Source organism: Columba livia, chromosome 2, assembly GCF_036013475.1.
Source record: "Columba livia isolate bColLiv1 breed racing homer chromosome 2, bColLiv1.pat.W.v2, whole genome shotgun sequence".
Lineage (NCBI taxonomy): Eukaryota > Metazoa > Chordata > Aves > Columbiformes > Columbidae > Columba > Columba livia.
In genome coordinates, this window is record NC_088603.1 from 110158845 (window position 1) to 110174294 (window position 15450).

The window sequence follows — 15450 nt, forward strand, 5'->3', positions numbered from 1 at the left end:
TGCTGTGTCCTTCTCTATCTTAGCATCTCGCATTCATTCCATCTGATTTTCTTCTTCTCTGCAGTAAAGGTGCAGAAGAGATGCTTTTCTCAACCGTAGTGTCTGCATATAAGTAGAGAAGGCATTAAAAGTCCAAAGAGATTTTCACTGCTTGTTTCATGGGCAAACTTCACAGAAGCACAAAGAACATTTCTTCATCAGTCAGTGCAGCTCTTTGGATGCAATAGGCCCAGATGCACTGAAGTGCCACTTTTTAAGGAAGACATTTAAGAAAATAAATTCTACAGACCAAACAGGATTCATCTACACAGAGAAAAATGCTTCAGACCCCAGATTATGACCTGTCTTAACTTTAAGTCCTTCTGAGTCACAGCAACACCAAGTTTTTCCTCTGAAGCTATAAAAAAGTAGGCAGATATATTTTCCATAAATCTGTTCTCCAATACAACCAAAATGTTTGTTCAAAATTTGCAGGAAAACCAGACCCCTTCCCACTCTCACAAAACCTGCATCTATGAAAAAGTCAAAATTAAATAGGTAAAGCATAAAAAAAATCACATACAATCTAATGTTTTTAATATTTTACTATCCAAGACATAGGCAGTACAGCTGTCCCCTATATGAATAAACCCACATATTTTTGTAGTGGGCTAAAGATGAGAAGCTTAAGAAGCAAACCCTGAATTCATATGAAGTCTATTACACTTTCAAGAATCCAGATGTGGGGGAGTTGTTCATAAAAAAGGGCTAGTTTTAAAAAGGAGATTTGAATGCCTGCATATATTATGTATGTAATTTCACTAATCAGATATCTCAATTTCTTGTATTTAATTACATTCTAAGAATTTTGTTGACTGTATGTCAAATCCAATGCCTTAAAAAGAGACTAATGAAGATTTTTTCAAATGCAAGAAACCAAATGCCTACAGAAATAGACAGATCCTACCTCTGGAGATGAAGCACTGCGGTCATAAACTAATTATAAAATCAGTTATTACCCATGATATTTGTGCCCAGGCTCCAACAGAAGATTTTGCCCTTCTGCAAGAGTGTTTAATCAGGAATGTGCCAAGTCCCTGATCAGCTAGTAGATGATCCTTAATGAAAGGCAGAGCATAGCATGGTACTTCATCCTGAAACAGCATGACACTTACTTTCAAATACATCTCTGATATCAGCTTTGAGGAAAGGAAGCTCTGCCATTGCTGTCATGTCTTCACTGTCCAAAGAAGAAACTGGAAAAAAGAAAACAAAGTTTCCCAGCAAGTCCCTTCCTACCTTATTCCTGCTGTAAAACACATGTGTGCATTAAAGTACTTGCAATGGTATAACAGCTGCTGAGACACTGTTACACTCCTCTGCTTTCCTCACAGTCAAGCTACTTGAGAAAGCAACCTCCTTTTTCTCTTTCAGAGGTCACCACCTAAGTTAAGCCTCTGTAAAGGCTTGGTGAGAACATATTACAAAAGTTCAGCCAGATTCAGAGAACACGGCATCTAACTCCTCTGTAAACAAGTATTTAGATGCACTCAGATCAATCACAGAAATAATGTTTGACGCACTTAGAGTGACAGCAAGATTCATGCCACTAAAACTTCATAAACCCCATGTAAGTCTTTTTCTTACTACCTACACACAGCTGAGGCATAATGCCAAGGTTTAGACAAACCCTTTTTTCTGCACACAGCCTAAGTTGCTGTGTGAAAATTTGTTAAGATCTGTAACAACTTGTTATAACAGGTAACAAGCTACCATAGTGGTGGACAATTGTTGTTTGGTTTTTTTTTTTCCCTATGCTACCACCAGCATGTCAGCTATCTTGCATTTGTGCCTGCACAGTAGCCTTCAGTGGGGATTTTGCAGACTGCCACCAGTATAGCAGAGATGAAAATGTGACAGCTCAAGCTATGTATGGAAGGAGTGCACAAAAAAGCTTCAGTGTCCTTTACAAGGTAATGGATGACTATTATGGTTTTTAATATGTAACAGAGTAGTCTTGTCAATGCCAGAGTGCTTTCCTCATACTGTATTACTCTTAAACCTATATTACTTCACATGTGTGCACCTTCTGCAAAATTTTCTGTTGACATGCCCACCACCTAAAAAGAATTAGGGCTGCAACTGTTATCTAGCCATCCCTACACTGTTTGCAAGTTGACAGAGCCCTTAAAGCCACTGTGTGGCTGTCATCAAGTTAAGAATTAGAGGGTCAGGTTTTTTTATGCTTCTAGTTCATACAACCTGAACTCCACAGAGGTTGATGAAGTGGTAGCATCTTGGTCTTTCAAACACTTCAGAACCTGTGTAAGTAAAAAAAAAAACAAAAAACACAACACACATGGATGGAGATCCTGAGTGCTAGCAGCATCCCAGAGGGCTCCAAGCTTCCCCCAAACTCTCTCACTGCCAACTGATTTAGCCCAAGTGACACTACCAAATACCTGATCACCTGGAACAAGCTGCAGTGCAAGAGAGGCAGCCAAAAGCCAAGTGCTGAAGATTGTAGTCTATACAAATAAGAAGGGTTCCTGACCCTGCATCACTTAAAGAGCCATTAAACATGCTTTTAATAGCAACCGTCTCAAAAAAAAAAAAAAAAAAAAAAGAAAGGAGCTGAAAGACCACCCAAGTGCATTCAAAATGTTTAAACTGCAAGGACAACTATTTCTTCAAATAAGTTGTTTATTCAGTTTTCAGCATTTTTACAGACAGAGCTTGTACAGACACCTGCATCCCAACCAGCAGCTCTGAAACAGTAAATGCATAAGCTCCCCCACCCTCAGCCCCAATGCCCTAGTCTGGAAATGGCTACTAACTGTGCCTAGCTAGTGTCACCCTTGATGAAAAGCATCCAGAAACATCGAGAAGGAAATTCAACCTGTTCCATACAGATGTAGGCAGCATTTAGCTAAAGACCTCAGTCCACCCTCTGCTGCTTCTCACTTCCTCAGTCTTACAAGAATCAAATGCGCAATGTGGATAACAATACATAATTAAACACTGATGCACTAAATTTTAATTCTAGTGTGAAACAACTCCCCCTTGCCCAACTGTTTATGTTGCAAGTGTTAACCTATCACACAGACACCATGCAAGTCTGACAATGTTTTCTTCCACCCAGAAACAGAATTTTTGCCCTCCAGGGAAGTGCCACAGGAAACTGCTGACTGGGTAAACCTGCCTTAGTACCTCTGAAGGATGATGCTGAAATCTGCTACAACCACCCTGCCTCATACAAAACAGCCTCCCTGAGCAGAAAATAAGCCATGACAACAGCTTTTACACAGTTCTGCTCAATCAGGTAGGTCAGAAACTCCTGAACTGTGTGACAGACAGTGACATGCACATTTGGTGGCACTGGTCTGGGAAACCTAAAATAGAAGTCTCTTTAAGGGCCTTGATTTCTGCTTTAAGTCCCCTTGCTACTCAGTCGCAGGAGAGAAGGATGCAAAGGCAGCTCAGCAAGCTGAGAAAGAGTTCACATCCCCAGTCTGGAAAGACTGCTTAGACTGCAAGGGGATAGAGAGAAGATTTGCCAAGGCCCTGTTTGGCACTTCACCTGAATAGCTGCCTGAGGCCTCAGTGCTTCCCCACCACTCAAGCTATCAGTGTACTGAAATAACCTGATACATGAAGGAAAAGGCATTTGGAGCCAGCAGACCTGGGTGCAGCAGCAGAAGTAATTCTCTAAACAATAATTCCCTCTCTGGCAACCTATGCCTAAAACACCCAATCATGCCAGAAAACTGTAGCTATGCAAGTTAGTTTCCCCAGTCTCTCCCCAATACTTTTGTGTGATCACAGGGCTTTATTTTACTCAGAAACAGCTACATGATTTGCACAGTGGACATGTCAGACAGATACCTATAACTTTCTTACTAAGATGCCTTTTCAGCATTCAGCTCCCCTGATATTAAGTAGGAGAAGAGGAAGCAGCAGGTCAAAGAGCCTTCCATAAATATTCTTAGAAACAATATTTCTGTATGAAGTTGCATTGCTTTCTAAGTCACAGTATGCCATAAAATCTGTTCATTTTATTCCCTATCAATTAAATCTAAATTAAGTTAGATCATGAGAGAGAACATAGTTTATTGGGGCTGAGTTTTTCCTTTTTACCAGTTTATTCCACCTTCATAAGTGTGAAATTTTGTTGAAGTTGACAAGAAACGGAGCAGGAAGAAGAACCAAGGAACCAAATTTAAATATAATAAACAAGTCATCTGTACAATATGACTTTAGCTAAATAACTTGTTTTACTGAGGCATAATTTATCCTGTCTCATCTTACCTTTTGCTAGAAGTTTAATATAGGGGGAGAAGGTGGGAGGGAATACAGAGCCACAATTAAATAACACAGCATAGAGACTGAGTGATCAAAACCACCAGTGTTCCAAGATCTGCATGTACAGGTTTCTCCACAGTCTAAACCCAGCCCTCCCAGAGTGAAGAGAATTCGTCAGTTGCCTTCTTTGTGTGTAGCATTGTCTGTTAATCAAGAGGCACTGAAGTTCAAGAGGTTCTTGACATTTTCATTTAGCTCTATTTTCCCAGTTTAAAAGTGGCAAAATGAGGCAACTCACACCTCAAAACTGATACTGTATTTGATTATATCTATTTTTATCTGACTAGTAGCCTGGGTAACCAGTAAGTAAGGCATTTGAAGGCCTTACCAAGACTGACATTTACAGGGTTTGTTCACCTACAGAGGTGAAACCAAGAAAGAGGTCTGCAGGGTGAAAACAAGATAAATGAAAGCTATGAACTGAACAATATATATATTTGGATCACAGATACACCCACCCCACACAGAGGCAACATACACTTCAAAGATACTTTTTGCTTAGTGTCTCATTACAATTCAATGCACTGTCAGACCACACTGAATGAATTGTTCCCAGAGCACAGATAAAAGATAACAAAGGCTTGACTTGTATTTAATGATCCACTATTAACATATCTGCATGTGGGTAGAGTTTCAGCATTTAGCATGCAGTACACATATAACAGTGAGGACAGTGTCTTGCAGAGACCACCACTATCTGGTGGAGAAGGAAAGTCAACACTGCTCTCAAGTGGAATGCAGTTATTAGCTCTCAAATGACAGTGTGTATCTTGCTTTATCAGCCATTGTTTAAAACATTGTAATTAGAAAAAGTTAGATATGCAAGATAAACCATCCTCCCTCAAATAATAATGTTCCCCTGTGAGTTATAGTGATTATACAATGTGTTAAAGAGGTTTTTGTAGTAGTTTCTTCATACTTACCAAAATCATGCAATGATTGTGCCACATTCTCATTGCAGCAAAAACTGATACACCCACAAAATATGTCCCAGTCACTGCTTTTCTTCATGAAAATCTTTGATCAGCCATTAAACAGCAATTATCTTTGATGCTGTACTGATCTTTTAGGTGTAACAGAGGCAGAGATTTTTGTACCTTCTCAGCTGCTTTAAATTGTAATCCCCACTGCTGCCCCTCCCCAAGTGAAACAAAACTCAGTTAAGGTGTGATTCATATAGCCATATTAGTGTGCATTTCAAAGTGCATCTTTATACTCCCTAGCATGAAATAGGAGTATTACCCAAGATAAACTTGAGATAATTTGCATAAGATAATCAGTTAGCACACACTTGAGATTACTTTGATTTTTTGGTAGGCATATCATTTATGCAAACAAACATTCTTTGAAAAGGTAAGATTCAATCACTTCTGGTACACAAGAAACTAAAATACCAGGACTGAATTAAAAAAGATGAGGTTACACAATCAGCTGCTTGCCAGCATGCCCTGCAGGGATGTCCTGATTTTGTTACTCCTTTGCAGAGTTGGCACCTAAACCCACTTTAAACAGATAGGTAGGAAGGCTAAAACCACAACTGATTTGGGAAACCCCTGGGTTCTGATAAGCAAGGTTTCCTTCTTCCTCAGGTAGAAGCTTCAAGTCTGTCCCTCCACACTTTAACATCTCTGGCTGCCACAAGCTCAGCAAGACCTGGCACTCCCATCACTCTTCAGCACCAGAACTTCTGAAGCACTCATGAACCAAGCCAGCTCTATGGAGAATGGACACCTCCTCCCTACATGCTTTTGTCTTTATTTGAATGCACTTTTTGTGTGCAAAGGCAGGGCCTAACTATCAGCTTTACACCAACGACTACACCTGTGGATTTGAGACAGCATAGTCTAGATACTGTCCCATTACTCTAACACAGACAATTTCTTATTGCACTTCTACAGATTCCATTATCTTAGCGATATTTCACAAGTCAGAATAGTATCTTAAGGAGAGAATCTTTAATCAGAAAGACAGTACATTGCATCACCTTAGCCTCTGCTTATGATGGCCTCTAATAATATTGAGCCGCAGTGATTGTCTCCTGTCTGAAGGAGTTACTTAAACTAATGGCTTTTAAGTACTTCATATCCACTTGGAAAAGAAAATATGGATTATTTGCTCTTTTAAAAAATATTTTCCAAGTATACAGGAATATCTAGAAGTCTCCATCTTAAGTAACTGACTGCCCAGCCTAGGAGAAATAGAGAGAGGGAGGGAAGGAGAGAAAGAGAATCATATCTAACTAGATAAGTCTTTACTATGAGTTTCAAACTATGCATATTTCCAGACCCTGCATAAGCATCCAAACCACTTACTATTGAGTTCTTAGTTCATGCCTGCCTGAAGCCTCACTAATCAGCCAATTACACAAACACTATTCAGGCAGTAAGTGTGAGAGGACTCAAGCTAACACATTCTTTAGGCTAGAAGTGCACAAGGCAGAACACAGTCCAGGCAAGGCATCCATCAGCAGTGCAGTGAGTGCTACAGGTGAACATCTGACCACCACAGTGTCCTGACCCTCTTCAGCCCCAGCATCCTGGGGTGCAAGCTGGGCTGGAGCCAGGCACAAAACTGCTGAGAGTCATCATTTTCCTCTCTAGAGGAGCATACCTTAGAGACTGGAGAAAGCATATCTCAAATCCATAAAAACACACCACACCCCCATCTTGTTTCTTTCTACTGGCATGAGGACTGGAGATTTTAGGGCAGCAAAACTGCACTTGTTTTACAAGTATCCTTAAAAAATTCTTTGAATCAAGAATAAGAAATTATTTTTAATCTTAAACACAGTTACTAGACTTCTAATTGCCCAAAAGACATAGTACAAGTCACTGTTCTTAACACCATACATTATACATAAGGTCTGTTTTGTACAGACTAGGAACAAATATTATCTGGTAATCTATTTTAGTTACGCAGAATTCAAGTTCTGTGGGAAAAAAAAAACACTTTTGGTATTTAAACAAGAGTTTTAAGTCAGTAGCTTAGATATTTCTTTGCAAAGCAACTCCTATTAACCATCTTTCACTTCTTTATCGAAGCATTTGAAACCGCATTTTCCATTCTTCAGTTGCAGCACTGTAACAGTATGTAACTGACTGCAAACCTGAATAGTTTTCAATAACATTTAAGAATTATGTATTACATACACCTCCTTAGGATTGTTTTAGGCATGTTTAATAAAAATAATTCTGTGTACTGGTGTATGCAAACAGAATGAACCTTTGAGTTACAACTGGAATGATTTTTCAGTCACATAAACAAACACTTCTGCAGAGTCACGCTCCTGTTGCAGTTCACCCTGCACTGAAGGTCTGCAGACCTATTTGGATATGAAAGGAAAGGTAATGCTTTCCCCCTCCACCACCCACTCTCCCTACCTGCATGCTCAAAGAAGAGCTCAGCAAAATCAATGTATATGTATGGTCCAAGAAAATGCTCCTATTTCAATAAGTAGCTCACATTATGTATTCTTCCTGTTAGAGGAACATAGATCCTTCTTCCAAAGATGATACAAAAGCATCTGAGCAGTGGGATGGAAACTGTGACGCAAGAGGCAGCCCGTGGAAAAACATATGGAGCAGAGAAATAAGATAGATATCAGCAGTTGGCAAATCTGCTCTTACATTTCACTTTCATATGCTCACCACATTTAGACATAAAGACTGTATCTAACACTGCAGCACCAGAAGAGCTGGGTTCTTTTTTGCATTCTCCATAGAAGCACATGCTATAATAGACATAGCCTGTACAGCACAATAATCCTGCATTGCTAATCTGCATTTGGTATTAAAGCCAGAAATAGTGGCAAGACACTGCACTGTAGTGAAGCTACACAAGACATTACTGTTATGCCAGTGTGCAAGTATGAACTCTCAACTACCACTCAATCTATGCATTACTTTTGTGTCCTGTAAACACATAGCAGGGGGAATTGAACACAGCTAAAAGTGTTTGCTATTTTTGATTGTTATCAAGAATGTAATTTTCTTCTCAAATTGAAGAATACTTCTTGGGTATAAAGAAAACAGAGTTATCCCTGAAGCTCCTTTCTCTATTCACTCTAGCAAGATGATGCCCATTAAGTTTTCTAAGTTTCCCCTGTGGAGAGAGTCAAGAACCACTATTCTTATGCCATGGAGTACACACTGCAACATGTCTGTCAAACTCCCCTTGTGGTGATTATGCTCATTTGTCTGAGGGTCAAAAAAAAAAAAAAAAAGCCACACACCAAGCAGTTTCCTTCAATGACGACAAAAGACCTAAGAGGAACCTACTCCCAGTTATCACCATGAAAGCTGCTCATTAGACTGCAAGTCAAAAAATTAAAACCTCTATTCTGATTTTTTTTTTTTCCTTGGTTTCCCTGTTAGCAGGGTGTGTTGGAAGGGAATGATCCTAGGGCACATACATGGAAGTAACTTACCACAGCATCTGCCCCGGGATTTTTTGGGATGGGTTAGAAAAGAAGCTCATGGCAGGATGTGGGGAAGGTTACCTCTGCAAGTTGCCATAAGGAAATCAGTTTGCTGCACAAATCCAGTCTGCTACTGTGCAATGTTTTACTGAACTACACAATATACCCAGAGTTACCAGTTACAGGATGACACAGCTAATTTACAGGCATAATTTTGGACAATGCTCAGTTCTGTATTTAGATATCCAAACTGTTGATCTTCGGAAGCAGCAGACCACATTAATACAGAGGTTCTCATTTCCATCCCCCATGCTTTTTGTTTATTTTAAAATAATCACCACACTGGGTTATCCCAGGTAACATATATTTGTCAATTTGTTCCCAAATGTGAAAGCTAAAACCTGACCTCTTACTGCAGCCTATTAACCTTAATACCTAATCTATCAGCCATAATGTGTTGAGAGCCTTCTGCTTGCTACAGTTATGGGCACAGACAACTTCTTACATATCCATTAGTAAGCTGTTAAGACACAGGCTTGCCAACATTTTACTAAAAAAGGAACAAATTAACTGCTTTGATATATTTTGTGATCATTGTTGAGCCTTCAAAGAAAAGACAATCCTGAAAGATAACTTTTCCATGAATGAAATTGTAGATTGCTAGGATCCTCTTGGGGAGGAATAACAGCTCTGGGTATATATTATGCAAACAATTCCAACAGGTTGTGGCTTGTGCAGCATGTCAGAATTCTTGTAGGTACTTACTACCCTCATATTCAAACAAAATTAACATGGCACAAACATCTTGGAGATATTTTAGTTTCTGTGCCCAAAGTTCTCGCATGCGCTTGAAGGCAGGTCAGATACTCACAGAACAGGAGGCTTTTTTTTTTGTGAATCAGCCCTCTCCACATCAATTGTGATGCCACATACATGCATTCCAACACACAAGAGGATGGCAGGAACAGAAAAGGAAATTTACAGTGCTTACTAGACGAGATACTCTAGGGAACAAAGAAATGGGAATTTTGAAATAGCAAGCGTGTTTCTGTAGAAGTTCTAACAAGGCTATTCCTCAGAAACATCCGCAGGAGAAGAAAATATTACTTAATGCTACAAGATAAGCAATTGCTGGATATTTGTGGAATACACAGTCAGCATGTGTATAAACTCCTGCTTTCTTTAGAAACTGCTTTGAGTTTTGCTCAGTCACTGAAAAGAGAAACAATACTACACTCTTAATTAACTGCTCAAATGAACCATAAAAAGTTATTTACAGGAGTTATTTTGTCTTTATTATAGATTTTTAGGAAGCAGTGAGTCACTTTCTATATGAAGGAGGCACAAGAGAGACTGCAATTAATAGTATTTATAGCTTTTTGTAGAGTAAGGCACAACACCATTAAGAATTATGGAAACTGTCCCATCTCCTTTATTCCTTGTGCTCTGACAATCAAATTTAAGAGAAAGAGTAATTGAACCTTTCCATCAAAATCCTGGTATGGATTAAATCCTTGTCGAGAATGAACTAGCATTGATTACTTGTAAGAACGAGCAGTTTTAGAGCCACAGAATAATCCCAGAACCTCAGAGTTTGTGCCTTGAATGAACAAGCAACTGCACCACCAGTGTGAAAGAGATAAAAGATCAGTAGCTTCAGAAACAGATTAAGAAGAGATAACAACTGCAGCTCATCTATTTAAATTCATAAAACCATATTTGGAAACATGGAAAAGAACTGCAGGAACACAAATCTCTTTGAAATAAGCCTTATAGAAAATTTCTCTTTTGATAATCTGTTGAACATCTCAATATGTGAAACATCGGTATTAGGAAAAAAGAACACCACAAAACTAATGATTAACAAAGGAGCCTCAAAAAAAAATGCTCTGGGTTGGCAGATGGCTGTTTTTCAGAATTAAAAATATGGCAACAAGAGTCTTCAGTTACAGCTTGTATACATATATACACACACATACTGTGTGTATGTGTATAGATATATTTATATAACCTAAACATGCATTGCACTTGCATAGGCTGTTGATATATACCAACATTAGAATATAAGTCAGCTTGCTCATTCCTTAACTGTGGAAATCCTTTACACTGTATATCCATATATTCCTTTCAACAATAAAATTATCCCAAAATAAAAGAAAGAGTAGCAGAGATGAGCAAGCACTTGTCCCTATTAGTAATCTGCAGAGGATCCACCAACCCACTTTGTAGGTCAGAACAAGCAACTTAAGGAAGCATTTTCCCCCCTCCCAATACCCCCCTTTCGGCTTCCTAGATTAAGATATCTCCCGAGGCCACGTTCTTAAAGTGTTTAAAAAGCCTAAGGAAAGTCACAGCAAACTTATTGCATAGCCAAGTAGAAAAGAGGCAAATTGGATTTGGACATTTATTCCATAGGTGAAAAGGAGTAGCAGCCACAGACAAGGTCTTGGGGCAGCAAGACAGAAGAGGCAGCCAAGGGTCAGTGAGGAACAGAGGGAAAGGAATCTCCTCTTTACATCTTACCCAAGCAGCTGTCCCCAGTCCCTCCTCCACAATGCTATAAAGCCACAAGACATCTCTCTGGAGATGACAAAATGCTCTCAGTGAGAGGCTGCCCTCCCTCGGGATTGCTGTTAAGTACTCCCAAGACAAGGTAAACCTCCATTACCGGTGCTCCACTTCCTGGGCAAACAAAACAGGAGGTTTACACTTCAAAGCTACTAACTTGGCAGTGTTCCAGTAAACACCAGTTCATCCTGACATTATTATCAAAATCACATGCCTAACCTAAAGAATAATCTTAAGGCAAAAACTTTACTGTCCTTTTTTTTTTTTTTTTTTTTTGTAAAACGTCATGACAGCAAATGCTAAAGCATAAACAAAAGTAATACACAAGTTGCAAATAAGTAGGACACTTTCGTCATTAACTATTCCCAGTGGCAGTAGCTTATTAGGCCTATAGTCAGTTGTTAACAACCTTAGATTTAAGTTATTATTCAAGCTGCATGTCTTTTACGGCCTGTGAAAGGCAACAGCAATATAGCCCAGCATACTAAATAGTTATATCTTAGAGAGTCAGGTTTCCACAAACATCCATTAACCAGTAACTTGGTATTTGAGGCCAATTTGCTCCAAGAACACACTAATTAAATTAAAAAAAATAATAAAAAAAAAAACAAATAACAGGGAAAATAAAATTTTTTTATGGTTATGTCCCTCTCCCCATGTGTAAAAAAGGGGAAACAGATTTAGTTCAAATAGACTCAGGAGCTGCTGCTCTTAAGTTCTCTAATCACTTTAGCATCACAAATAGACAGCCAAAAATATTTAGAACAGAAATTTAAAATAAGAAAGATATAAACAGTTCATTATCTAGATTCATAGCCAACTGCTACCTCCTACTAGATAAGCCAATACTAATGGAGAGCACTACAATACATTTTTTACCTCAAGGAACACATTTCAAATAGAGATTCCCTTCGAAATAAAAACAGGGTCATAAGGTACAACACAGAACCACAATAAAAAGCCACAATACAAACCTGCTGAGCAATTAGGCTTTCTGCACATAGTAGTTGCATTTTACCCTCACTAACATCAGATTAGCTCAAACCACACCGTACTCTGTCTCCTCTTTTCCAACCCACAAATTCCTATTACCCTTAACCATTTTTCAAACACATTAGCAGGAACCATAAGTTGCCATTTCTCTGTGTACAGCACATTTGTATTAACCAACTACAGCTCTTTAAAGAGCAAGACTATAGCCAGGAAGATAGTTATGAAATTAAATTAGCTAGTTGCTTGTTTACCTACCTGCTAATAGCAACACTACCAACTCACATAGAAATCCTCTAAATTAAACACTTCAGCCAGCCACACCTACTAGGCTACTTAAAACTTATATTACCAGCAGGTAGAACTGATTTCCTGGAATGAGTTTTTATACCAAATCCAATTCACATGGTTGAGCCTTTCTCATGAATATGACACGCCTGCACCTGTGGTGAATAAAGTAATCATTCAGGAGGAAAAAAACCTGATTGCTGTTTATCTGATAGATTGGGAAGGCAGCATAACAAACATTGGTAGAGCTGAATCACCAAATATTTCTTCAAAAGATTTAATGCTTTAGCCTGTTTTTCTACACAGGATACCTGGGGCTCTTGGACACTCTCAGGTAAGTGTTGATGAATAAATGCTTAGAGCTGGTTGTGACCTATTTGCATGAAAGCTTCTCCTTCACTATCCTTTTTTCTTTTCTTTTGTCCTGCATGTGATTTGAAATTTGCTGAGTAGACAATCTTGGTAGTATTTAGAAATTAAGTCAAGCTAAGAAGGTGTTGTGATAAAGCTTTGCAGAGAAAAGTAGGTTCCTTTGTTTCTTGTTTCTAAAGGGAGGGGTCCAATTGATTTGAGGCTTTTCCAGCATTTTAAAATTCATGAATTGACTAGTACTAAATATGTGCCCCTATGCAAGTAAAATGATTAGGCAGAGCGGTGAGTGTTTAGGTAATGATTCTTATAAGAGTAGGCTGACCTTTGAGAAGTCAAGGAAGCTAAGGCAGTAAATAATGGTGTTGCTCAACTTGCTGATACTACCAAATGTTGTTTTCTCCAATCATGCTTCAAAGGAAGAATGCAAATTATATGGCAAGAACTACCAAGTTTTATATTATAATTCCTGTTGGTAACTCTCTCCCTGGTATATTAGGGTCTCCATACTTTCTAATCCTAAAATAACAGATTGCATTAGTTCATTATAACTAATGCCATCTTTATATAGTGATGACAAGTATTTTATGAAAAACATTTAAACCAAACTTTGTTACAGGTGAAATGAAAGATGAATTGACCAGTAAAACAGGACAATCCTGAAATCTTCTTACACTATACATCCAGAAACCAAGGCTATTTTCTTTTCCAAAACAAATACAGTTGTTGAAGGAATTTATTTGTAGTAGTGGGCTCAGATGACTTATGGAGGTCAGAGCTGTATTGTTTTCTTTTTACCCTGACTCCTTAGCTAGCCCTAGCTCTGCTTGCAATACTGATGCATAGGATTCTTGTGGAGGAGTCTGTACCACCATTCCTTGGCACCCTGCTCTTGCCAGAGATAAGGGGTAACAACTGGATGAAACCATCAAAAGCAGTTGGATGACCCATGTAATGTTCAGCACAGGGGCTGGTGATATCAAACCCACATAGTAAATTACGTGGGAGAAGATCCTAATGAGAGGAAACACTGGACCCTCATTGCTGGACCTGAGATGAAGCTGCCTGTGTTATTGCCATTTGGAGTGTGGTGGGTGTGACCGTATTCCTAACATTGATCTGAGCCAAACGATGTGTCCTCCCCTGGTTCTCAGTTGGGGCAGTGTGAGGGTCCCTGGGCCATACATGAACTGTAGCTGTAGTGGCTCATCATGTAAGTGAGGTGCATCCACGTGGTGGGCTGTGAGTGGTATCAGCAGTCATTTAAGTAGATGTTTTGTTTAGAATTATTGCTTTGTGAAGTTTGGTTGTTATTATTTTATTAATTTTGTAGATAAAATGAGTGTTTGAACCAACCAAGGGTTCATCTGTGTCCCTAGCGCAGTCACAGCCCTGCTAATCAGTCTCCTGTCAGAGCACGCTAATGAAATTTGGTGCCTGCTGCGTGGGCAGAAGGCACTCATGATTTTGAGAGGTGCGAAGGGACAGCCTGGTGGGCAGTGAGCGGCTGTCCTGTGACAAGTTTCTGTCTCAAAAATAGTCTACAATTTTCAAATGCTTCCAAGAAAGGACAAATGTATTTTAAAGGCTTACGTTACTTTTTATCTTCTTCTTTTGTCCTATGATATGAATATACTTCTGAATTTGCACTAGATCTTCAATAAAATATTTTAATAGTTATCTAAATAGGTTGCTTCAGAGTTTAATCACTCACTGAAGACTCATCCTTTCCCTGTTGCCAACGCTGTCACTTAAACAGCTGACTCAATTATATTTTCAGAAAGGTAGTTTTTTAAATAAAAAACAATGGTGTTGGAATAAAGTACTTCTACTCCTCTGTGTTTTAGGTTTGAATTAACTATGTAGGGTGTCCTCCAGAAGCCTATAATGATTAGCTGTTTTGTTGTGCTGTGTTTTGAAAATATTATCAGAGCAGTCCTTGCCTGGAAAGAGTGTTTTCAGAGGAACTCCTCGCTTTTGTGTGGAAATTGCATGCCCTTTACAGACTTGATACCTTTCTCTACCATTTACAGATGCTGTGGTGAACATATAATCTCAGGGATGTTAAACTTTCTAAACGTTGAGTGCAAAAATCTTCTGTTTACAGGCTGGTCTCTCCTTAAAGGGAATTTTAGGTTTTTGCACATCTAGTGCCTGAGCTGCCGCTTTTCTGTCCAAATTAGCCTCTGATGGGCCCTGACTAGGAGAAGGTTAGTACTTACGCTTAGGTGAGCCCCAGCTGCTCACCTTGGTCCTCATGTTGGATGTGCAGAAACAACTAATGTCAGATGGGCAGTTAGCTGCAACCCGCCAGTCTTTCCTTTTGCTGTATATCAGAGGTTTGACTCCTTCACCTGCAGCCACAGGGATTTTAATTTTAAGCATTTTCCAAGTTGTGAGGGGCATTGTAGGACCCACGTCTTTTCCTGTGTGGGACATTGGTCTGTTTATAGCAATTTTTTTTGAGGTAGTGTTTT

At 39.1% G+C, this 15450-nt stretch overlaps 1 protein-coding gene across 1 annotated transcript in view; it reads right to left on the reverse strand.

Moving 5' to 3' along the window:
* Window positions 1–12663, reverse strand: part of LOC110356809 (uncharacterized) — a 42996-nt gene extending 30333 nt beyond the window's left edge. The window contains exons 1-3 of the mRNA XM_065053186.1: window positions 12575–12663; window positions 2242–2300; window positions 1155–1235 (exon numbers count right to left, since the gene is read on the reverse strand). Of these exons, the coding sequence (XP_064909258.1) occupies window positions 1155–1235; window positions 2242–2275 (115 nt within the window). The 5' untranslated portion in view covers window positions 2276–2300; window positions 12575–12663. The remainder of the gene's footprint in view (window positions 1–1154; window positions 1236–2241; window positions 2301–12574) is intronic.
* Window positions 12664–15450: the final 2787 nt, after the last annotated feature.